The 27,300-nt window shown below is 36.4% G+C and overlaps 1 protein-coding gene across 1 annotated transcript in view; it reads right to left on the bottom strand.

Moving 5' to 3' along the window:
- FBN1 (fibrillin 1) overlaps positions 1-27,300 on the bottom strand; it is a 157,323-nt gene that overhangs the window by 70,269 nt on the left and 59,754 nt on the right. Inside the window, exons 8-14 of the mRNA XM_072399100.1 lie at positions 16,077-16,202; positions 15,837-15,995; positions 14,122-14,322; positions 12,850-13,008; positions 7,541-7,660; positions 5,073-5,198; positions 1,820-1,942 (exon numbers count right to left, since the gene is read on the bottom strand). Coding sequence (XP_072255201.1) covers positions 1,820-1,942; positions 5,073-5,198; positions 7,541-7,660; positions 12,850-13,008; positions 14,122-14,322; positions 15,837-15,995; positions 16,077-16,202 — 1,014 coding nt within the window. The remainder of the gene's footprint in view (positions 1-1,819; positions 1,943-5,072; positions 5,199-7,540; positions 7,661-12,849; positions 13,009-14,121; positions 14,323-15,836; positions 15,996-16,076; positions 16,203-27,300) is intronic.

The raw sequence follows: 27,300 nt of genomic DNA on the forward strand, positions 1-27,300 counted from the left end.
TGTTCTTGTGAATTTTTAATAGTCTCAAAGTGGCTAAACATATGCAGGCTTTTGTGCTGTCTCAGATCAGTAACAGTATACAATGACAATTAAATCTTCATTTGTTAATTCATATAAAAATATTTCACAGCAAAAGGGCTCAATGTTTTTGTGTTTTCATTCAGCATATTAAAATATTTTTTTTTTGACAAAACAAAATAATACAGCACAACCAGTAAGAGCGCAAATAATTTGGATGCACATGTGTTTTTACTCTCTTGATGACTTAGTAGGGTAGTGCTTGAAAACACATACTTGTATGAAACCACATTCCCAAGGGACTAAAGACTAGAATCTCACATACATATGTAACATTTGTAATGAACACAGATTGTCCATATGATGACAATAATAATGATTAATAATACCAGAAAAAAGTGCATGTAGTTATTTGAGAAGGAAAAGGATTTAAAGAGATTTGTTACTTTGGCTAATATGAATCTGCAGAGAAGGTGTAATAGTAATAGCAATTGTTGGTATCTTTGGGAGGCATAGCGCTATTTCAATAGTGTCAGTGGGAGGAATAGTGCCCCAACATTTGTATCAGTATAAGGAATAGTGTCATATCAATTATATCAGTGGAAGAATAAGTGCCCCACTGTTGATATTAGTGAGAGAAATAGTGACTAATCATTAGTATTAGTGAGAAGAATATTGCCCTATAATTACTATCAATGGAAAGTATACTGACAATCATTGGTGCCATTGAGGGAAATAGCGTTCCAACGTTGGTGTCTTTGGGAGAAATAGTGCACCAACCTGGCTATTAGTAAAGAGATTTGTGCCCTTGGTCAGTGGGAGGAATAGTGCCCCAAGGTTAGTATCAGCTGGGGGAATAGTGCCCCGTCATTGGTGTCAGTGGAAGGAATAGTGCCTCATATTTGGTATCAGAGGGAGCAAAAGAGTCCCATCATTTGTATTGGTTAAAGGAAAAAATGTCCTGCCAATGGTGCCAGTTTAAGAAATATTGTTCTATCATTGGTTTCAGATTTAAGAATAGTGTCCCATCAGCAGGAGAATTGTTACCCCATTGTTGGTATCAGTGGAAAAGATAGGGCCTCACTGTTGGGAAGAGTGGTTATCATTTGGAATAACTGCATCCCAATAATTGGTATTATTAGAGGAAGAAATAGTGCCCCATTATTGTTGTCACTGGTATGAATAATGCTTCATTGTTTGTGTCAGTGGGAAGAATAGTGTTCCATCATGTCAGTGGGAGGAAGAAGAGCCTCAAGGGCCAAAAATTGGCAAGCAAAGAGTCTCATCAAACCCACCGGCCACAGTCTGGTCACAGGCCTCTGCTCTACCATTTTTAGATCATGTGTTGTGGTGCCAGTGCTTAGCTCATAACAAATGTAAAGTCAGGCTTACATGTGATACAGGAAACTAATTTGTTGACTGAAACTTTCATGGAATAAATGCTAAACTACTTAGAACATAAGATAACTTACAGTAGATAATGTCCTACATGGCACCAGTGATTTCATTAAGTGCCTGACAACGCTGGATTGTGAAAAGTGTTGTATTACAGTCCAAGGTACACAGTTATGCTGTTAGAAGGCTCTGTGGTTTTGTACTCTTTTCAAGACAAAAACTACATTTTTAAGCAAAATTCTAAAACACAAGAAATTATGAATTCCTGCAGCAGTGATTTTTCTCACTTTTGTGTGGCATTTAGATGAGAAGTAGGAGAACTTTTCCTAACAAAGACATAAATACCTTACAGCATTTCTATGATTGTTTTTATTCTATAAAAAAAACTAAAAGTCGTATTGCATACCTGTACAAAATCGTCCATTTGGAGCAAGCTGGAATCCAGGTTTACAGATACATTTAAAACTTCCATCCTCATTAATACACATTCCATTAAGGCACATGTTCCTTACACTGCATTCATCCATATCTGTAAGGTAAAACATTTAAACATATTATACATTACTTTTGTTAAGATCACAATATTTTTTAAACATATGTATGTAGAGTACCAAACCTGCATTCAATAATTACATTTTATGAACAAATATATTTCTTTGAAATAATGAAATTACAACATTATAAAAGAAAATTCTTAGCAATTTAGAAAATAAATACCCAGGTCACTTGTGGCCAACCAGACAGATTTGGAGAGGCTCAAATGTCATATTTAGGTCTTTTTAATGGCCATATATAATATTAGTTCTATATGGGATAATAAAAATTAACCAGAAACCGGATTTTGTAGAGATTATAGTAATTCAAATTGGTATGTGCAATACAACATCTTTAAGAGTCAGATAATTTTTTTAAAGCTTCCCTTGGGGGTAAAATTAAGAATGTGATTTTATTTTATTCAAAAATTTTGTTAATATAAATAAGAGCTGAAGACCCTTCTTAAGACAAAAAAGTAAGTATCAATTCTCTAAGTAGTACGTGGACATCCCTTAGGCACATGGTTTTTAGAAACCCTATGGAATAAGATACTTTTTTTTTTTTTCAAAACATTAGAAAAATGTCATTCAGAATTTAAATGGCTGATATGACCTGGCCTCTGTCCATTAGCCACCAATTGAAAAACATTTGAAATACATAAGCTGCACACGTGGAGCACTGAACCACTGGGGAGAAATTTCTATATAGACTGTCTGTAAAATGAAGAGTACTTTAAGGAAATTGATCCTCCCTACAGTACAAAGGCCATATGGATATGTTACCATTACCACTTTGGACAGATGATCACTGCCAGCTGGACAGCCTAAACCTAGTTTAATACTGCCAACAACAGTTTGTACAGACTTCTCTTGAAATTGTTTTAACACATGAAAGGATCAACTGGGCATGTTCTCAGCAATCTTTGGAAGATAACTTAAAATTCATAGATGCACAACAGTTCAAATTATCACATTTAATATGCTTAGCAATCTCCATTTATTGAAAGATGAATATCTTAAAAACATCAACTAAACACTGCTGTCTCTGTTTTTCATAAAATAAAATGAAACATGACAAAAGTAAAGATAACTCTAAAATTCAATTCTCTGACAAAAAATGAACAGTGAACTGGTGAACTGTACTTAGAAGAACTGACTAGTCCCTTCAATATACTGCACATATAGCCTAAAAAATAGGCTTCTGCTCATAAACACTAAAGGCTTTGTTTATAAAACAGGGAATCAGACATTCCGTCAAATATTCCCTCATAGGAATCCTCCAGGTACATATGTTTCAATGACAGTGGGAATGTTTAAGGGAATGTTAGATTCCCTGTTTTATAAATAGAGCACTAAGTTGTAAATATAGATGAGTAACCCAGTATCTATATCACTTTGCCGATCCAATGTCAAGGATGTATCTTCAAACACTAACTAATCAAAGCCTCCTACTTATCACCCATTCGGCCTGATTTATTAAAGCTAGGTACACACTTCCAATGGTTCTCACCGGATAATTGTCTCGGGACCGATATCGGGCGAGAATCTGGAGTGTGTACAGCGTGCGTCATTCATCGTCTGAATGACCGTCCTGGCAGATCCACGGACAATCAACGTCGAACGATTGTAATGTGAGGGAAAGGGAAGAGTGCACAGCAGGATGCCGTTCCGTCGCTCTCCCCCTCCCCTCTGTATAGAGCAGAATGGTGCTGTATGTACAGCACTCGTTCATGCATCGTGCAGTGCATAGTTGTTGGAAAGGATCATGATGTAATTGGAAGTGTGTATGCGGCTTAAGACTCCCTACAGATGGAGAAGATAGACTATCATGGGTGAACCTGAATAAACCAGGAAACCTAGAATAGATCTTGGGGAAGGTTGAAAGCATTTGGCAACTTATAGCAAACAATTTTTAGGAAATCTATTCCAGGTTTGCTGGATCACTCAGGTTCTTCCAAGATAGTCTATCTTCTGCAGCTTTGGAGAGCGTTAACAAAAAGAATATGGTATCAGTAACCCAATGACTGATTGGTTTGTAACTTGTTTTGTAGCCATCCATACCATGTGGTTATGGCTAGAAATACACAGGTGAAATTGGCTGAAATTCAACACCTATGTAATAATATGTCTAATATAGGAATGGTCTGCACTGCCTAATATCAACCAATGATATTTAAACTTTCATCCTTAAAATATAATTTTTTATTTTTTAGTTCAATGTGAATGTATCTGTGTACTGCAACAGTTAATATATAGGCAACCTAAAAAAATTAAGTTTAGGATTACCATACCAGTTCTCTAAATAACAATTGATTCTAATAAAATCAGCTATTATTCACTTTAAAAAGTCAGAACTTCTGATCTGTACACTTCCTCCAGACCCATTACTCAAAACTGATCATACCCTTAGATAAGCAGGCCAACCAGGCAGCTAGTACTTTCATAGCTAAGTTGAACCCTTATTTTTGCCAGTACAGGTTTCTAAAAGTCTTAAATGTTAACGCAAAGGTCAGCCCCATAGCATCCTACAGAGGGTTCTTGTAAATCCCACTATTGTGCTGTCAGCGTACAATATTTTCCTGAAAACCTTGCCTGCTAGTTGGAAAACTGCCAGTCATCAACCACCATTGTTTTCACTAACAATATGATTACTTCCTCAATCAAGAACACTTTATTTTTGGAACCCCTTCATAACAATAAGCCTGTAATAAAGTGTACCCACAGCTAAATTAGGCATTTGCTTGTAAAAAAGGCAAAGCCATTAAACTAGTAAAAGTTTTTTCAGTGTCATTCTTTCTACAATTAAAATAGTATTTAGTCTGTAGTTACTGATACCGTATTCTTGAAATTAGTGAACAAATAAATGCCAATGCCTATGACAACTCTTCATTGAGGTATAACCATCTCTTTATATACTACAACCAAAATTGTGTGGTGCCAAGTAGGGCTGCACAGTGAAGATTTCTTTAGCAGTACTAAAGGTATTTCACTATTTTACATCAGTTTTCACTATTCCATTATACTTTATTATAAGTTATGTTGACTTTTAACATCAATCTACTAGCATTGTTAAATAGGTTTAAAATATCACCAATAACTAATAATTTATGAGAAGAAAAAAATTACCTTGACAGTTCTTTCCATCAGGTGACACTTGAAAGCCAGCATTGCACACGCAGTGGAAACTGCCATCTGTATTTACACATCGGCCATTGTTACAGATTCTTCCATTCTGCAAGCATTCATCAATATCTACAAAAAGGAAAAGAGTTATTATCCCCATCAAATGCTTGAAATGTATAAAAAATACATTTTCTATAATCAAAAAATGTTAGCAGGCAGGCTCAATATTGCAGAAGGGACATGCTATATCTCTTCTGTATAAAACAAACCTACATAACTGTTCGTAATCTTCTTTATACTATACACTAAGCTGTGCATATGTAGTTCAGTGTACAATCTCAGCATAACCTGGTGCCAGGAATGAAGGAAGATTTTTTTTTGTATATATTGCTTATTCAGATCAATACCTTGTTATCCCTTCTTAAGTAGCAGTGACATTTTAAGGAATGAACATAAAAAAAAATTGAAAAAGTAAAAGTAACCATTTCAAAACTATACATAAAAGTCATCTTAAACTGTTCTGTTCTTTCACCTGAATAGTGAAACTTGTTTGGAATGATATATTTTAAAATATTTCTTGAATACTGCTTTACTGTCGAAACTTCAAAATGGGTTTAAAATAAATGTTAGAAAGTTTTAGCTAACAAATCACACATTTGTATTCAATATAGTCACTTTAAGGCCAAGTTAGAGTTTCTGGAAAATTAGCAAAGTATACAATATAATGTCCCAAAAGTCAATACATCTATTTATATTTATTTATATTTATTTATTTTGTTCCAGGTATCATTTGGGGAGACTTGAGGCCATAAGCATATGACAACTTAGGCTTTGCAGATTTTGTAAGCGTATCATTTCCTTAACCATGGCTCGCCAAATGACATTGGAGCAGCGTTGTAAATTGGAAGAAAGTTTTCAGTCCCCGACTGCAGTTCAGCACCAGTTTGAGAAACCTAATGGGCGTTACACTGCTCCAATGCATAACACAATTTAGGCAATCCATGGCAAGTTTCTCGAAACAGGATCTGTTCTTGACAAACCATGCAGTGGGAGGCCTGCTACTACCAGCAAAGATGAAAACACTAAACTCCTGGAGCAGGAATTCGCCCAAAGCCAGGGAAAGTCCATCCGGAGGGCTGCACTGGAACTCAATCAAAAGCTTGATTCAGCGGATGCTTCAGAGAGTGATAAAGCTCTACCCATACCGACTTCAGGTTGTTCAAAAACTTCAAGCTGAATATTAGGATGCTCTTGTGGAAATGTGTGAATCAATCATACACTATTATCAAAACGTCCCCCACCTCTTGGAAAACGTATGGCTCAGCAATGGGTCTATCTTTCATCTCTCTGGGTCGGGTTAACCAACATCAAACCTAGCAGAAATTCTCTAGCATGAACAAGACTCTCTGAATCTAGTGGTTTGGTGTGCAATGTACAGCACTGGGCTGATTGGCCCATTTTCCCTTCTGCGATGCAACCAGGTAACCCACGTTATAGGGGAAATGCTCATGCTGAGACACTACAACTTCAGGCAAGGAGTGACCTTGCTAATGTCTGTTTTTCAACAAGAACAAGCACCTCCCCACTTTGCCAGGTTAGTCAGAGAATTCTTGAACATCAAGTTTCCTGACCGATGAATTGGTTAAAGGGGTCCCCTTGAATGAGCTCTGTGCTTTCCTGACCTTACACCTTGTGAATTTTTTTGTCTGGCTATATCAAAAGCAAGGTGTATGCCACTAAGCCCCATACCCTGTCACAGCTTGAGGAAAAAATCTGCACAGCCTGCAATGAGGTCGGGGAAAAGATGCTGCAAAACATTGGAGAGGTGTCCGAAGGTGGCTGAAAGTTGTCGAAAATTGAGGCGCTCCTGTGGAGGTATACAACTAATCTTCAAGGCGTTTGAAAATAATGGCATGCCTAGCACGTAAAACTGCAAGAACTCCTTTGTTGATGCTAAAAATATGAATAAACTCAGTTTCTTGTGTAATTTTTAGGGATTCATTAAAAGTGTATAGTGACTTTTAGGACACCCTGTATATATATATGTTAGCATTATAAATAGTGTGACAGTACTACCAATAAATGTTCACAGTTGAAATTGTGATTTTGGTTTTAGCTTTGAAGAAAGGGAAATCTACCTTGAAAGCAGTAAAAACTACAAAGTTGTTTACCTTCTTTCACAAAAAAAAAAATTGTACATTTTTTGGGAGGTGGGGGTAAAAATGTAATTGTTTAATCTATAAAAAAAGCATACTTGTTTTCTACTTTAAGCAGTGCGGTTTAAAAAAAATTGATGAGGACATTTCGAGGAGAAGATCACCCTTAGATCCCACATGAAGAGTCTAAAAAGCCTCACTGCAACCAAATGCACATACAAAAAGAGATTTCAGCCACTCCAATGACAACCAGGCTGTAGGGCCTGTCTAATTCTATCCTTAACTGACATTATGAGCTTTTATTATGCATGTTACCTCTGCATTCAGTTCTTGTTGATGTGCTCTGGAATCCAGAATAACACTGACAGATGTACGATCCCTGTGTATTTACACAGTCTGCATGAAGGCAAGGATTTTTTTCACACTCATCAACATCTGTAATTCAGAGAAAGTGCACATATTAAACAAGGTATTAACAAGAGGAAATAAGTAAGTGTATATTTAAGTATCAACATGTAATTAAAAAAGGAGGTTGTTTTATATATTTGTCATAAGCATGTCAAATAAAATCAATTATATTTATTCATTCCTGCTGTTATAATAATTGTTAGTATAGAACCAGAATAAAGACTTTTATTAAATGTGCTTTTTATGTTTTTCTAATCCCCATCCTACATTTTATGATTTCTTATAGTGCTTGATTCTGGCATAATGCTTCTGAGCACATTGACTATTATTGCAGAGAGGGCATGTCAGACTGGGTCTCTTACTGAGATCTGAATGAAAAGCACCCTGTATATCTTGGACACCACAATATTTACACACATGTGGTCCTTTGGTGATGTCAGGGGCTGCACTTTAGCCTCCCTATATCAATATAGTTGACCAATGACTACAACTGTTCTATACTATTAAAACTAAAATTGCTCAAATCTGCTGACAAGCAAATCCAAAAGCACAGAACAAGCTAAAAACAAACATTTGGCAGAAAACAAAAATCTGTAAAAGGAAACTGACTACATATTTCTGAAACAACTAACAGTTAGGGAATGTCTTAAAATGCAGTCTAGAAAGAATGCTAGTCTGAAGGATTAACATTCATCATTCCTTGCATAGTAACAGATAGGAACTCATCATACAGAACTGGTTTTATGTGGCTATGTCCTGCATTAAAAATCAGATGTACTACCGCTAAAAAATAAATACTTAGTTGCATGGTTGACATCATATTTAATGCATTCTTTTCAAAAATCTAGAATACATTAAGTGGTTTTTGAAAGTTAATTTTGTCTACAATCTGGAAAAAAGATCAAGAGTCAGCAAAGACTGTTGCTCATTCATAATTCTAGCCCTTAGGTAAACATGCTTTTCCAGTCAAACATCCTTCCTAAAGCTCTTCTGCAGGGAATGTGCTCAGCAATGACATGTAGCTATGGGAGCTCTTAGCTAAACAAACAAGCTATACGAGTGCCATGCTGCACTACTTCTGTAATTAAATACATTTACTAAACAGTTGGTTGGTGTAATGCTTGACAACCACATAAGGAACATTGGTACTGCAGGAAAATGGGTCTTCTTTAGTTAAATTGCTAACTCAAATACAAATTTTATATTAGAAGCTGATAATATTAAAATGATGTCCAGTAAATAATATTACATATTCAGTCATGTTAAAAAAATGAATTGCAAATGAATTATAATTTATGCAAAAAAATGTGAATTGTTCCTGAATCACATGCTAATTCAATTTTAGATGTCTGACCTTAAGACGCAAATAGAATTCTTAGAAGTCTGTACAGAAATATGCATTCTTAATTCACATGCCATTGTTACTGAATACTAAAATGCTGACGTTTCTATGCTTTTCACAATACATACCTGTCAACTGCATTAATTCTATTTTCAATAATTACAGGTAGAACTGACTGTCTTATGATGGGGCTCGCATCCAATATTCCAAGGAGGGGTTTCGTAAGATTTATTTTATGACTTGGCCTCCTCTATGTCAGATCATGACTCACCACAAATGCTTTGGACTCACCAATAATGTTTATGAACCAACATTCTCATGAATAAATTACACATATTTTCAAATGTATTACGCAAATATTTCATAAGGCTCAGATTCACAGCACTTAGAAAAAAACATTTAATACTCTCTACCTTCAAAGTTAACTTGTACATGAGTTGGCAAACAATACTTTCCATTTGCACAGAGAGAATTCCATGGCAAATTAATCTGGCATAAAATTTGAGATACATTTTCATTTTTGTTTCCATTTCCTTTGCTTTTTGCCTCATATCTAAACTTTAGTTTCATTTTACATTTTGCTCTGCAGCTAACCTTTTTTACCATATTATTCCTAATTCACTTAACACCTAAAGTCAGCACCATAAAGTACCCTAAACTGCCCTCTCTTTCTCCTGTACATTGCCTCTTGGTATTTATTTTTAATTACTTTTACCCATTACTTTTGCACTGTGTATTAAACTTTGTGAGATGATTACCGGGGCTGCAAAACAGCTATCCCTAAAAGCCAGGAAAAGGATGGGTCCAAGGTTACTGCCAGTCTCCGTGACCTGAGACTATTTAGAGACAGTGGTTGTGACAGTGCAGGAAAGATAGGAACTGATATTTCTGTTTTCTCACAACACAGCACATCCTATTTATATTATACTCTGCAAGCATGCTTCATATTGAAGTATGCTGGCAAATGTTTATCTGGATATTTACTGAGATCAGAACAACCTCCTTTCCTGTGGTAATACTGAACTCTGGACAAATGTAAAATGTACCCCATGCCTCCATCTGACTATGTTAAGCTGGTCCCCAAAACATTTTTTAATACCCTCTGTTATCAGTTCTGAATTCCTGCCAAAAAGCATCATAAATCATAAACCTTAGTTCGCATTGTGTCTGTGCAGGCACATTGTACTACCATGTGTGTCAACATTCTCACAAACACTTCTTTTACGGCCCACTAAATTGCACTGTGATTTCACTATGTGGTAGTTTAACAGAAGGGCATTTTTCAGTTCATAGCACTGCCTTTTGGACCACATGAATTCCAGTATATAGATTTCAGTAACACTTTCCAGATTGTTCCAATGGATCATATAGGGAGGGGAAAACAGAAGAGTGATTGACTTCATATGAGTCCCCAACTCATGTGATCACCATGACTATGGGAGCTATGGCATCATTAGTGGAGATGATTGTTACTGGAGATTGGAGCTGTCACAGACTTTGTGATTTTACAGCTAGAAACACACAGCTGTGTATTCCAAATATACAAAATCTACTATTACATTTAGGAAAATGAAATGTTTTGTAATTAACTAATTAGCTGCTTCCATAAGAGGTTAACATTCATCATAATATTTACATTTACCTTAAATTTATCATTTGGAAATAAGCATCACCATGGTGTCTATTTCAAACATATTTTAATATGTTATTATTATTTATTTAAAAAGTTGACCATAATTTTAAATGATTCCTTCTGGGAGAATTTCTGTTAAATGTTTGTTGCATTCTTGGGATTGTTGGAATGTGCATTTCCTTCAAAGCTTTGGCTTTCTGGCTAGTTAAACAGATTTTTCTGAAAGTTTATTGGTAGTAAGTACAAAAACTACATAAAAAGGAACCAATTCTCCAGCAAAAAGTAAATAAATAAATAAGAGGTAGCCGTTTTATTTTAAAATGCTGTAGTTTTTTCTTTAAAATCACAAAATCTGACAATTTTCACCTGCAAACATTCTCTGCAGGTGAAATTTCAAGTGGCATGTGTTTAAAATAGCTATAATTAATTAATTTCCAGATGATGTTTGCTGAATACTATGCTTCATAAATAGTGAGTAGTTGTAATAGCAGAGCTATCTTTACTGTCTGTTGGTTGTCAGGGAAGTTATTTTTAGCATGAAAAATGAACTGGAAGTAGAGATTTATGAAGCATTAATGGCCGCTATGCCAGCCATAACACAAACCTATTCTTATCTGTTTATGGGTCTTCTATGGTTCTAACAATCCTATACAAATTGGTGATTTAAAAAAACAAAACACTAATTTATGGACACCATTTCTCCTCAGCTCTCACTGATTCCAATGATCTTAAATTAAATTAGGAACATGAAGCAAATGGTATTTTGTATAATAACAGTCCTCTTGCCTCCAGACAATGATACAAATCTCCTAATAAATTACGTTTAGCGATCTTAACAGCTTTGACAATGCAAATTTAAAAGCAAAAGCTTGTCTGATATGTTAAAATATGTTCTCTGTTTCCCTAGTAGATCAGTCAGAACATATATTCACCAATGGACTTTCTATACTTTTGTGGACATATCACTGGGAGATGATAAAAATTGGCATTTCTGACCAGGTTGTAAATCTTGCATGGTTTTTGTTCTGATCTTCTGTCTGTAAGACTTTTTAAACCCCTGGCCCAGACTGAATATGTAGCTCAGGTGTTCAGCTAATTGCCATACCAGTTATCTGCATTCTTATTTTTACATCTATGCAATTAGCATTCTTTATAATCCAGCAATAACAGCTTTGGTTATCTCTCAGGGGTAGTCTATGAGGTTTTCACGTCATTGGACCAAAGGAGAGTTCTAGCAAGGGTGGCAATTTACAATGGGGGTTATATTTGTATGAGATGTATTAAAATTACACTTGCAAATGAGAACCCCAAGTAGCTGAAACTACATATGACACATTTTTTCTTTACAATGTCCCAGTGTTTTGTGGTTGGTCTACTTATCGGATGTCCTGATTCTTTACAGACTGAAGCCAGGAGGAAAGATCCACAGGCAGAAAAGAAAGCAGTTTATCAGAGTAACGCGTTGGGGTGGAGGAAGTCCCAGCTTCTGATTTTCCCAGGCTATTTTGGCAATGCTGACATGAATTCGGCTCATAGAAACTGAGTAGTGATGGTCAGTCTCCAAAAAAATAGAGACATGGCTTGGCAGAAAGAGTACTTTTGTATCAGCACAGTGCAACGCAGGACCACTAGAAAATGTTATGTTACTATATTCCCACCATATCTCTTTTCTATAGTTAATATTGTTCTTTCATGTAAGTCATCTCAACAAGATGATTGCCTTTTTTGCCTTCATTCTAAGGGTATACTAGCACACGTTACCAATCACCATTGTAAGTCTCAACAGGAGTATATATCAGCCTGTTTGGTGGCCCTTTTTGTTATTAGAGGGGCTCATAACAATGAGAAAAAGTTGAAGAAGCCTCAAGTAATGTTTGACTGGCTGTGGTGGGCATAGTCCCCTTGTGCCCATAGGTCCCTGTGCAGGCCTTACTTGTGCCCCCCCACTAAATGATGGCCCCTGTTGGCTAAAGAAGGTTCGGGGCCCTCATGCAGTGGCACACTTTGCACCCCCCTATGTCTGCCCCTGTTCAGTGGGCTGTTTTTTTATTGTATCTTGAATATTTTTAAGCCGAATTTGGCTCAAGATCATCACAACGTTGTTGTTTTGCCACTTTTCTATTTTATGAAACAGCATTGTATAAGCTTGAACATCATTCAGTTAATTAAGTGTACTGTATATCACAATACAAAGTTTATAAAACACATCAGAGGCAAAAATGTAAAAAAAAAAAAACATACCTATGCATTCTCCTCTACCGTCTAGATGGAATCCCTTGTTACACTCACAACGGTAGCTTCCAGGAGTAGGTATGCAACGCCCATGCAAACACAGGTTCCGGAATAAGACACAGTAATCAGTCACAGGCTGCTGATGTGTTAGGTTAACTGGCAAAACCACTGCAATGAGAAGTAGGAGAAAATAAATAATACATAAAGGAAGAGTGCAAGTACTATTCAGACATCCTAAAGTAAGAGGCAGATGGTGGAAGAACGAACAGCAAATTTGAGGTACATTACCTAAATATGAGCTGCAATGAAATAATATTACATTAAAATTTTAGTACAAAAAATGTAAGTTTATACCGGTATTAATGTATGCAATTTTTATAATGATCTAAAACACATATATTTGATGTTGGAATTAAATGATGAGGATTATGCCACTTTGTAAAGGTTGGGCAAGAAAAAAAAGAGAACATTGGAAGCAATATTGCTTTAGATTGGTGGAGCCAGAGTTTGAACAAAAGTGACTGATGTTTTAGGTCCAACCAGAAAAGAGTAAGTCAATCCATCCCCATGCTGAGTCTGGGCAAAAAACACAGCCCGGTATGCAGGATTTTTCCATTGACACAAAAAAAATCAGATAAGCAGTCAAAGGAGAATTAAACTGGCCATATAAAGAAGGTAAGAATAGGAAACCGGGAGCTGAGTTTGTAAGCATGAAGACTAATAGTTGGTTGACAAGAGAAGTGATAAGAGCATTGGTATTTGCTAGGGAGCTTACATGGCAGATAGGTAAAATACATTCATTATACTGCAAAATTACAACAACGCAAAGAAGGATGTTCTACAAAAATAAATCCAAAGGGATTGGAATTCTCTTTGTTAAAGTTGTGCAAGATATAATTACACAATGGGCAAAGATTACATTTGTAAAAATATAAAATATTTAAACTTATATAACATTTTAAAAAAATGTACTGCAAATTTGTTGTTCCTGTTCCTGCTACAATGTGTAATAACCTAGGCAAAAGGAAAACTGGGCTGTGCATGGGTTCATAATATAGAAGTCATTTGCCAACTATTGGATAGTTTAATACCAATTCTACAGTTGAACTTGAGTGCAAAAGACACATTTTACTTTACAATTCAGATACATTTTACATTACATGTCATCGATCAAACTATAAATGTAAAATATATGCATAAAAATGCAAACACATTTCAACAAAGCTGTATTAACAGAAATTAAGAAATAAAACTAGTATGGTATTACTTTTCCTTTTTTACCTGGAGGAACTCGGCTTGGTATTGGGTATCCAGGAATTGGAGGTGGAAACACAGGGGGATAACCTGGTGGCACCTGTGGACCTATTGGAGGAGGGTATTCTGGAGGGTAAGGCACTCCAGGAGGAATAACTGGCCCCGGTTCTAGTCCAGGGATCTGCCCAGGACGTACCCAACTCACTGTGCACAGTTTACGGTATTCATCTAGAACAAAAACAGAAACAAAAAAAGTAAATACATTGTCTTGAATTTGAATGTGTATTTTAGTACTGTTGTATTGATACTTAGATTTTCCTACCCCCTTCACCACCACCCCAACTGTTATGTATATAGTCTGAATTTTCACTCCTAAGGGTCTATTTATAAAGCAGTGAATCTGGCATTACCAGAAACATTCACTGACGGAGAATCAATTTTTGCCATTGAAACACATTTAGAAGAATCTTCACCAGGGAATGTTTCAATAAATGTCAGATTCACTTCTTTATAGATAGGCTTCTTAACGTTTTCACTCACATATTCCTACTAAGACTGTACATCCTAATCACCATGTTCACTATGATAGTGACTGTATATCCAAAATTTTGCAGTTGTCAATGGAATGGAATAAAACTGAAATTTTAGGAACACTTTCTCCCTTAACAGTAATCTAGAACAGTGTTTCCTAACCAGAACTTGCTGGGGATTCCTTGAGCAATGAGCAATTTGTGCCTCTCAGGTCAGTTTAGCAGTTTTTTGGCTATCTGTGAGGGTGATATACTTCCCACTTAGGAGCAGTGTTGGAGACTTTCTTCCTACTGACCCATCACACTAATGTTAGTGTGAGTTAAAAAAGTTCAAACACCTAATCACATGCAAATGAAATCAGTAAACAAGAATTTGCTTTTCACGTGATTGGATTATTGAAGTGAATATTCACACAATTTAATATGGGAAGATTCTCAGCTCATTTTGTAAATTAGACCAATTATATCAGCCACAAAAGGAATGCATTGTTTTAGCGAGCTGGCTAGAGATCAAAGTGATCTTTTTTATAAGTATAATTGACCATGAATATTGAAAAGGCTATATATTATTTTTTAAGCTGAACTCTAGGTATATATACAAATGCACAATTGCATCACCATTAAAACTGAAATCTTTTATTAGCTAAATAATGTCAATTATTCAGTTTTTGTATCAAAAAAAATTCAGTGCACGAGTCTGTACATGTGCAACCGCATAGATTTGCCTTTTTATACACTTCATCTGTGTATTCTATGTAGTTTATGTTTTGCCTTTACATATATACTTATATCTAATTAACAAACAATATGAGTAGTAGAAATTTACCAGACAATAAAAAAAATACAATGATATATCAAACATAATATGTTTCAACTTTAATTAAAGTTTTTTATACACACTGGCATGCATCCAAGTATACCTAAGTCCAATATGCTATTTAAACCACCAAATGATTTCTTAAAGTGCCCAAAACCCCAAAACTCTGAAAAAAAAATTAAAACTACTTCACTCACTCTTCTCCTGTAAATTATCTCTAAGTTAGGTCTTTTGGGGGCTTTGTAGAAACCAAACCAAAATTATTTTGAATATTATTTGGAAATCTGAAGTTTATATCTGCAAGGTTGCTTGGCATGCATTTTTACAGCTGATGTTCTTTAGAAAAAATATACCAATTGAAAATATTATAATAAAAATGGAATATACAAGCTCACCTGTTCCACGGAAGGGGCAAACTTCAGGTGGTGTAGTTGCTGCTGAAGACCAACACCTCCCAGTATCACAGCAACACTGCAACTTTGGTAGAAGTTGGGGGAGTTGATTGGTGCAACGGCCATTGGATAATGATGTAAAACAATAACCAGGACGAGTATCTAGTGCAAAGAAAAGTATTATGTTAACTTGTTAGACTTAGCAGCTAATATACAATGCTGTATAGACTTTAGGAAGTGTACCTATGCATCTTGATCCATCTGCAGATGTAAAAAATCCTGGTGGACACTTGCAAAAGTAGCTACCCACTGTATTAGCACATTCACCAGATTCGCAGATCCCAGAGATTGTGGCACATTCATCAATATCTACAAAACAAAAATTGATATAATAATGATATGCTATTAAATGAGGCAGAACTATCGACCAATTTTATGCAGAATTCTGAAATGGCAAGCTAAACATTGTACATGCATGCAAACTCGAAAATCTGTAAAACGATTTGCTTTATTGCAGAGATGGTTCCATTACATCTCTCTGACATCAGTGGGTGGTGATGAAGCTGTTACTACTGACTGATGGAAGTGATATAATCATTCCTAAGGCAAGTTCTCCGCAGCCATCACTTCATTTATTTTTCCAGGAACCAGGTTTAACACAGCGCTTTTATCTTCACCTTACCCTCTATTTCTTCTACTTTTATTTTGCTATTGATACTTTATTTACTAAATGCCATTGATCAAACCATAAAGAAAACATATGGTATGGCTTGAAGGAGTCTCATTATTCTCTGAAGAAATGGGTTCTTCCTCTAATGTACAAGCATGATACCATACTATGAAGAAGGTGTGAAAAGCGTATGACCTCAGAAATGAACAGCCATTAGAGCTATACAGAAGTCCTACAACTATGCCAACCACAAACCCGGGAACTGGTGCCAGAACAAGCTCTTTCAGAATTTAAGAATAAAATACCAAAGCATGCCCTTCTATATGAGCTGTGAACAACTCCAACAGTGCAGGTTGTAGGTTCTTGCACTTTTTGAGCCCCACCTTCTGATAAAGCACTCAAAGCATCACCCTACGGTTGGTGGTTGTCAATAATTTGTCAGCTGCCCAATCTAGATTCTGCTTGCAGCCTTTGGCAGGCAGCATTCAATACAAACAGTTGTGAAATGGCCTTAGGGAACATTTGTGGTTGAAGAAGTCACATACATGGCCTAAGTATTCTTTCTAAATGTTCTTGACTCACGCCCTCAATCTGACAGCTGGTTCTGTGTGAAATCCCGCTGTCATACAATTCGGATAAAAATATGCAAAATGACAAGATTTAACATTCTTTTTCTACATAAGGAAAACTTTTAAATCATAGTGGCAGCAGTTCTTCTGCTCAAATTATTTATTAAAAAAGGCTTTGCTATTTCCTGACCAGTTCCACAGAGATTAAAATAAAATGATAAAGCTCCTCTGAAAACATGTTAAATATTTAAACTCACAGTGATCAAAACTTCTTTAGACATAGCAAATGTTCCTTGATTTTAGCCAAAACACACCAATAGAAGGGGTCCTAAAATTTGCAAAATGCAAATTTCTCATAAAAAAAAGTTAGCAACCAGACATGCAGGCCCAAATATATAGAAGAATTCTATGGCCCAGTTCATAGGGCACAATAGTTCTAGAGGGGGGAGGTAACAGGAATTTTTCCTATGTAAGACTATTTGGTAGATAATATGGAAATAGTAATTTAGAATATGTGGAACACCAAAATGTAAATATTACAAGGTGTGTGACTGAGTCACAAGTAAGCATTTCAATTCAATACCAAAAGCAGTTGATAAAGCACTTTTGTTGACCTTTAAAGTAAAAGAGTTTATAGAAGACAATTAAATCATTGGATGTTCTTAGCTTAAAAAAAGGTTGTATTAATCCTGTAAGAACAAAGTTTTAAACTTATCTTGTTGAAAGGTTTTCTTTTTGGAGATCATATGAGATCTTTTTAAAATCTGAAATAATCTCACAAAGAATAAAGTGCATAAAGCTAAGTACAGTTTTATAAAACATTATGTTTGTCATTATTAATATATTTTCAGTATTATCATGCATCTCTGTCAGTAGCAGACCAGGTACACAGTCTGCTACAGAGCTTAAATTAATTACATTCCTGTGCGGTCAATTGCTGCCGATAGCTCTGAGACTAAAAGGGAAAAGTCAGACTGTATTTTATCTAGGCTTTTTACTATCCTCTTACTGCTTCTATATGAAACAGTCCTGGTGTCTGGGAGCTCATAAAGGATCAGCAAAACAATATAGCACTGGACAAACATAATAGCAAGTCTTTAAATCAGATGATTAAAATAAATTAAAAAAAGAAAAAAGCATGCCATGTGTCACCCAATTCTATACTGTAACTAAAGTACTGTCTATTGCCTATCAATTTTACTTTCATAACACTTGTTGGACCACAGTATATTGATTATTACCATTATAGATTTATTTGGTGTTTTACAATTATATTGATAAATATTAGTACATACAATATACATACAATATACAAAGTACATACAATTACAGAGTACACAAATAGGTAATATACAATATATAGAGTTGTACAGCACTGTTAATAAAAACAGTGTCACAAACTGCCAAGTCAATAAACAACAATACTGTAGGCGACTGCCTTTTTCTATCTGCTAGCTGAGTTGTAACTTTGTAAATTGCAAAAAAAGTTGTTGGAGTGTTTTCTGACCCAGATTGTGGCCTTGGAAACCCCTGCACTTCCTGCATTTATATAAGTAAATGCAGGAAGTGCAGGGGCAGAGATGGGAACATGTGCTCAGCCAGGGTAGGTGCCTGCATCCCGAACACTAGTAAGTTGGGTCACAATACATGGCATAGGACAGTTGTGGCAAAATACATAGAATAGAAAAATTGGATATACTAATAGGGCAGGCATTACAAAGTTGTAACAAATAATTGGAAGAAGGTAGAACGCTGGAACAAGAGGTTACTGATTACCCATGGCATAAACAACTGGGATCACTAAATTTGCAGTGTTTTGCCACACCCCCTTTTTTACCACCCGGCTACAGCTTCCCACCACCCGGCTGAAAAAAATTTCTGGGGAGAACACTGATGGGGTATATGTGATATCTGTTATCAGAGATTATTCCCTCTGTATAATGGGGTATATGTGATATCTGTTATCAGAGATTATTCCCTCTGTATTAATGGGGTATATGTGATATCTGTTATCAGAGATTTTTCCCTTTGTATTAATGGGGTATATGTGATATCTGTTATCAGAGATCACTCTGGGAAATCCCTACTGTCAGTGTATCAACTACATACACAAATATATATTGGCTCTGCCCCTAGCATAAGTTAGGCATCCGATGGCGCTATAGGTAGCAGAGGTCCGGTTGCATTGGCAGATTGGCGTGATTGCTAGGGTCTAATTGGTAGTGCAGGTAGATTGTTCCTGAACTCCAGAGACTTTGCCTGCATCCCTGCAATCCAGGATCACAGCATACACACCCCAATTGCAGATTAGAGGATCTTCTTGCTGCTGTTTTCAGGATCATCTCATCAGGACATCTTTTCTACAGTCAACTCCAGGGGCCCCTGCAACTCATCCTGAAACTGATCATTACTGGAGGTATTTGTGGTTATACACTCTATATATACCCGGGTATATCTGTGCACAATTCTCCTCAGGACTCTGCTATGTGTACTCTTTGATGTTTATTGATTGTAAATATTGATATTACTGTTTTAAGATATAAAGCTTACAAATACTCCAACCTGTGTGTTCATTTAGCTGCAATGGTTAATGTCCCAGGAAAGGAGCCCCTCTGCTAACAGAGACCCTGTCCTGGGTGGAGGCACTGCCAACTTTATTAGTATCCTCACTCTTCCACATAGCGAAGGCCCGGGATCCTCTCTGTTATCTACAGGTTAGCGCCATAGCCTGGTTTTCGAGTATCATTTACATGACCCCCCTCCCATAACAAGGCTACAATACTATGATACATTAAGAACGAGGTCCCTGGCCAAGCAAGCTAACATACTAGTAGGCATTTTCAGACAGAGTTCCTCAGAAATTTCTAGGGGTGCTTTGAACTGTGGCTGATTGACCTCATATTTGAGGATGTCTGCAAAGTTTTGGGGCCAAAGCCGTGTGGAAGAGCCAGTTGTATGGGAGGCACCTGGTGCCACCATTTTCTTCCTTCTTCTAATGGCTAAGTCACCTGATCTCACATTGCACAGGTGTAAATTCAGCACTTTTTTTCCTACTGCAGGAAAAATCCCCTCCAGGAAGAAGCAACCCGAAGCCTCCTGAGATACAAGATGTATGCTTTCCAGGAGGCTCTGCACTTCTATTCAATCTTTAACCAGTGGGTTAAACCAGTGGGAGGAGCTTCCCCTTCTTTTTAAAAAAGAAAACATGTAGGAAAAAAAAGACCATCATTTTTACCTTTTATTAAAGGATTATCTACCTTTTTATATAGTAAATATTTAGGTGATAGGTCTGCTTTAAGTTATCTATAATGGTGGCATTTTAGCCACAACTGTAGGAGGACAATAAACTGGCTTTAACAAGGGTTCTCTACGAATTGAAAAAATTATCAAGTGGGTCAAAAAGGTTGAGAACGGCTGGTATATAGGATGGTACAAAATTGATGAAAAACAGGGTAAAGGGATTCAGCTGGCTGCATATTATTTGGCCCTATGTTAAAAAATGCTGAAAAATGTTTAATACTGATTGCCTTTTTCCACAACATCCCATCTTATCATTCATATATGGACACATATAAGGCTGATAAAATAGGAGCGAGTCTATGTCAGAAAAATCTTGTTTCTTCTTTCAGCATTTACTTTTCGTGCCTAAACTATAGTAGAAATTATCACCTGTGGTCACTTAGAGGCAATCACACAAACTCACTAGCATTCTCCATGGACAACAGTATCCTGCCAACCCAACATTATCCCACGCTGCCATATTGTGGTTACATTGGGCTCACACTGACCCCTGATGTATTTGTGGTTGAACTAGAGACCACTGGAAAAATATTTCTTAGAAGCATAGTTCTGGACAGTTTGGACTGGCACAAATTCAGAAATGTTTAAACCTTGTTGATTATGTGTGGTTGCAAAATTCAAATTAAACTGATGTGCCTCAGAAAATGTGGTTTACTATCCCAGGGAGTACAGGAGTAATTTCTGCAGTCATTAAAATGATACAAGTTACCCCTCAAAATAACAGAACATGCCATATAATTGAAATGGAAATGTTTGTAGTATAGTTTAAATGGTTCTTTAATATACAATTTCTCCTAGATGAATGTTTTGCTGGGTAGGTCAATCTCCACATTTTAACATACCACTAGACTCTCCACAAAGCAATTTAGGTTACCTAAAACATATCCTGAAATGAGTTGTTCTGTGTACATTTTTTTACTGGCAGGAGTTTGTTAAGTCATTTATATTTTGTTTATACTGTTGTCAGAAGGTTGTGCAAAAAGGCTGGCTAATGGTATTTTTCTTTATTTTTCTAAATATTTAGAGAATAGCTATATAGTGGTAAATTGGTCATTAGCTGCTGCAAGCTCTCCTTTTGGCTCCATGGCTCTCTTTCTAAATACATTCAAAGTCTGGTTTCTTAACCTCTTCTGGCCACACTGTGCATCAGGTTACGCAGAGCTTCTGGCACAGTGTCTTGTATAAAGCACAGGTCCTGCAGGATAACTAACTGTTGCCAGGGCTCAAAGCTGAGAGCTCTTAGGAAAAGGTTAGCAGCAGCTTTAAAACTGGCCAGTAAAGACCAGAGAACACGTATGAGGATAGGACATGGAAAGGATAAGAATCTGCATGTAACACAAGTTTTCATTTTTTTTTTACAAATGAATTTTTATTGAATTTATCAATAGAAAGATAAATTACAGGTACAGTAACCACAAACATTAAACAAGACTGAGAGTACAGAAAACAGAAAGAAAAGGCAAAACATTTAAAGAAAGCACAACTAGGTTACATTTTAACCATTGCAAATGCTTGCTAAACAAGCTTTTGGCCATTGTGAGAAAAAGAGATGACCGATCTCCTAAGCAGAGATAAATAAAACAACAAAACCCTAAAAGGGCTTCTAGTTCCATAATACAACGAAATTTCAACAACTGAAAAAGGAAAGAGCTCCTTAAACACTAAATTAATCTTGCTTATTGCCAAGTATTGGCATCTCTTCTGCCACTGACACTAGGCAACCAATAATATTGTAACCCATGAGCATGTGCACAGAAGTTACAGTCACCAGAGCCCAGCTTAATTTTATACATTCTACAGATGCCATGAATAAACCAGGAACTACAAAAGCTGTTAGGATCCAGTGAAAAATGTTTTATGTCAATAGGAAAAGACCTAGCAGTTTTTATTGCAAGACTTTAGTTCTACTTTATGGAAAACTTTGCTCTCAATAAATTGTAGAACAATGAGAAGCTGCTGACATCACAATTTGTAAGCAATTACTACATACGCGTACTTTCAATTCAATTCAAAGAAATTGAAATTTTACAATTTAACTTTGCTCCATTAACTTAGGTTTAGGCATACACTGAATCTACAACTAGCTGAGTACTAAAAGCTTGCATTGTATCATCAGATTTTCTATCTTGGTCCAGACATATCAGTCATGGCGAAGAAAGAAAAACTACAATGCAAAAGCAAATATTAAATTCAAGACATGGGAAAATGAACTTCAAGAAAAAGGGACACAAGACAGAAACAAATATTTAACTGGGGTTCTATCTCTACTCTACTATAATAAAGTATTTTATTATTTGTTTGTGTTGATGTTAAGGAGTTCCCCTCACTATCTGTCCTGTGAAACATGGTGGATTTATAAGAACTGAGGGAAATTGATATCAGTAAAAACTAAAAATGCACTTTACATCCATTTTAAAATATTTTGATCATTTAGACCAAATCAAATTTTGTGTCACATGTGGGGAAATAACTCTTCTGCTTTGCTTTTATACACCTGACACCATGTTAAAGCAGAACTAAAGTTACAATTTGAAATTTTGTGATCAGGCAGGTCTGTATTGCAGAAAGGGACAGGCAATCAAGTTGGCTGAAAATCAATACCAGAATGAGAAGAAAGATTGTGGCGAGAGAGGTGGAAAAGGGACTGGTGAGTATATTTAAAAAATTGTGATCTGACTGGTAAGGTAATTTTTTGCAAAAAGGACATCCTCTGTCCTTCTGCAATAAACAATACACCTGTTCGCAATTTTTTTTTCTAGGGGTTTAGTTCCACTTTACTTGACTAAAAGAAAAACATGCAATGAACAGATATGAAATAAAAAAATACTTCTCTGTTTTAGTTGACAGCACAACAACCTGTATAGTTAATACATAAAAAGTAAATGTTACATGCATAGTGGAGGTCCTCTTATCTGTGAGCAAGCATTTCCTACCAAAAATTGAATCCATATTTTAGGAAAAAATTGTAAAAGGTTGAAAAAAAAATATGCATCATAGGGGATGTTGTGTAAAAAACGAAGGAATGTAATGTGCCATTAAAAGCTGACCTTTATCATTACAATGCACTTTTGACTACAATATAATTTTAACTCAATCTGTAATTTACAGATCTTTGTAACAATGAGTATACCTACTTCATGTTACAATAGGTACCAAATAATAAAATAACAACTGAGTCAAACATTAAAGGGCATGCCTATAAAATTTCCACAGCACAATGTGCACAATGTTGATATACCTAGAGGAAAGCGTCTAACACTTCTTCTTAACCAGGGTTGCTATCTTTTTGGGCATCTGTAAGGGTGATATTCTTCCCACTGGCCAGCAATGTAAGAGGCATTCTTCCTATTGACTACCACACTAATGTACTGTAAGTTGTGGATATAGTAATTATGGCAGGGGTTGAAAATTTGAAGAATATTTGAAGGTTCCCCCCATGTTAACAAGTTGAAAAACACAGTTTTAACAAATTGTTGCTCCGTAAAGGTTCAATATGTAAGCTACGTACACATGTCCAATGGTTCTCGCCTTATAATCGGTTCAGGGACGATATCGGACGAGAATCTGGCATGTGTACAGTGCCCATCGTCCGAGCGACTGTCCTGACGGATCCATGGACGACGAACGATCCTAACAGAAGTAAAGGGGGAAAGGATGCAGCAGAGTGCAGCTCCGTCCCTCTTCCCCTCCCCTCTTCATAGAGCATAACGATGCTGTACGTACAGCACTTGTTCATCCATTGTGCACTCCTTAGTCGTTGGAAAGGATCGTGAAAGATCCTTTCCAACGACTATTATGGCACGTGTGTATGCGGCTTTACACTGGCTTTGGTGTTGTGATAACAACAGAATTGTTTAATAGACACTAAGGGTAGGTTCAGACTTGCCTCAGGAGCAAGTGATCGGCTGGCACCTTGCCAGTTGCTTGGTCACTCACACCATATTGCTAGGGTTTAAAGGACCAGTGTCTGCACAGTTGATAGCTGGCAGCAGTGAGAGGTGCTGTACCACTTACTGCTGCACCCATTTATTCTCCATGTAAAGAAGTTACCTATACCCTCTTCCCCGAGGCAGAACTTCACTGGCATAAGGAAGTGGTAACCGCACCGTAACCTCATGGTCAATCTGAACATAGCCTTTATGTATTCTTGTTTATTGACTTTGGAGATATTTGTTCACTTTTTACCACTGGAGTTAAATATATTTTGATGAACTACATATTTATTGAGATCATTTGCACATTTTTAATGAACCGTGGACCTGGATAGATATATACAGTCTACATCTTGGTAATAAACTAATTAATTTACAAATTAATTTAGGTAAACAAATGTATGTTTGTAAGCTTCAAATCTAAGCCTGCAAAAATCAAATCCTTCTAAAAATGTTAGTTGCCTGGTAGTCAAAGTCATTGACTAAGATTATGTATGAAGTAACCAAGGCCAACTTGAAGTATTTATTGGGGACCAGTGAACTGAAATACACAGAAGAGCTTGTATCAGCATAATACCACAGCCAACATTTATAGAAAGATTGGCTGCTACTGGCAAACTCCAAACTTTCTTAAGCCATATATTCATTTAATATACATGGTGACATTTTCCACACTGTATTCAGGTTAGGAATGCTAGATTGGCCTTTGGGATGGGTGGCTACTGGTGGTATCATAGCAGAGTAAAACAAAAGCTTTTCTAGCTAAAAATGCATGACTTCTCTTACTTTGTTCATAAGTTCTTAACATTTATAGTGACTACCACTGCATAGATGATGTCTCCGTCCAGAATGTAATCAGCAGCCAACATGAACACATGATGGTAATTACATTTTTATGGACTGCTTCAAAACGCTAAAACATGACACATAAAACATTCGATTAGATGTTATTGTTCTTTAATGTCAGGATTACAAGAAATTCTTCCACTCCCTCAGAGATTTTGTTACTCCAAAAATCTTTGTGTAAAATACAACACATCAAGCTGATTTGCAGGGATAATCTGATGTAAACAAAGTATTTGAGAATAGTAGAAGTGCAGAAACTGGTGTTTCTTGCTGGATCATATCTGAAAAATGTTTAAATCTGGAATTATGAAATTTCAGTTAAAAGTCATGATGCCTTTCAAACACCTTGGCATTCTGAAAACTATTTTTCACCCCCTACTTTCCTATATTTTGCAAGCTGGCAGGAACCCTTATTTCTGAAGAAACAGTTATGGCTTGTTCACATAAAAGGAATGTGGTGCGTATTAATATGCCATTCTCATTGCAATACAGTAAATTCTGCAACCCATTTATTTGAATGGGCAAACTAAAGTGGCACATCAGACAGTGTAACACATGCTTCATTTCTTTAAGCACAGTCCATGGTTGCATGTTGCCATGTGTCTTCTAATCTAGATACCTTCCTTTTTCTTATGGGCAAAAAAGCTTTGCCATGCTCCCCTCCCCATCCTTTACTATGGAGATAACATTAGGATATTTGTTCTTTGTCCTAACGCACTTTTTGTCCTAGGGTGACAATGCTGCTCCTCGATAGATGCAGTGTTGTATTTAAGCATTGTCACCCTAGGACAAGAGGTGTGTTAGATTATGGTCTTAAAAGTTTGAAGATAGGTGAAAGAAGGTAAAATCTTTAAACAGGCCAATCTGAGTGATAAACACCCAAATCATTCACTAATCGTTCATTAATCCAAGGTAACCAATATAGTTCCAGATTTTGAAAAAAAATGATCACAATCTGCACCCTTTATAGGAGAAATGTATTGAGATGCTCACTCTCCCTATAGTCACTCAGAGGGCATTAGGAAAATGGTGAAGGATAATATCATTAACATTTCTGCAAAGTTTTAGTTGTGCTTAAAAAAATGGCAGATCTGTATTAAATAATGGTAAGTTAGGGCAGAGGTTATGGTGAGGATCCAGGGATGGCATTCAGAGAGGCTTTTAGGCTATGTACATAGGTGCAATAATTCTCGTCGGATAATTGGCTCAGGGCTGATATCGGACAAGAATCTTGCATGTGTACAGTGCTTGTCGTCCAAGCGACCGTATGATCCACGGACAATGAATAATCGTAATAAAAGTGAATGGGAGAGAGGGCAGTGGGGTGCCGCTCCGTCGTTCTCTCCCCTCCCCTCTCTATACAGCAGAACGGGGCTGTATGTACAGCGCTCGTTCAACCAGCAGTCGTTTGTTGTTTGCATGTGTGTACCTAGCCTTAGTGTTGCTCAAGGTTTTGATACTATTTTGTTTTTTTTTTGGATATATTTATTTGCATATATTAATAAGACATCAGCCACACAAACACTTGTTCTGGTTGTTGATGTCATTTTACATGTCTACAGGATTGTAAGAACAATTTAATCCTGAGTCTTGTTGGACAGTTTGGTCAGTGCGGAGTAGTAGGCTTAGAGTCAGGCTTCTCTTAGTAATGTTTTGTAAGACCTCCCAGATACATCTCCAAGAGAACTCATAATATGAGTAGGGAATATGAGCCTGGCTAGTACAACATGAGGCCATATAACAGAGAGATGCCAGAGCACCTGCTTCTTCTTCTTCTTCTCCATCCCACCCATGTAAAATCAACTCCCCTAAGCCCAAGATGAATCGTATTTCCTTTTATATTGTAAGCCAGCTGACAGGTTTTGATTTAATGAGTGAAAATAACTTCAGCTTGTGAATGAAATATGGAAGGACACTTGTGATTGCTGTTAAAATAGTAATAAATAGACTTCTGGTTGTGATTATATGGAAATATGGAAGGATACCGGTGATTGCTAATAAAATAGTAATAAATCATGGTACCTATACATGCAGGATTCAAGTGTCATCATTCACTCCAAATGACCCCCCCCCCCCATTATTCTTTTTTTAGGTGGGGGAGGGGGCAGTCGTTTAGTTTTTACTTGCCCTGACATTTTAGAGACCTACTT

This window comes from Pyxicephalus adspersus, chromosome 2 (assembly GCF_032062135.1).
Source record: "Pyxicephalus adspersus chromosome 2, UCB_Pads_2.0, whole genome shotgun sequence".
Lineage (NCBI taxonomy): Eukaryota > Metazoa > Chordata > Amphibia > Anura > Pyxicephalidae > Pyxicephalus > Pyxicephalus adspersus.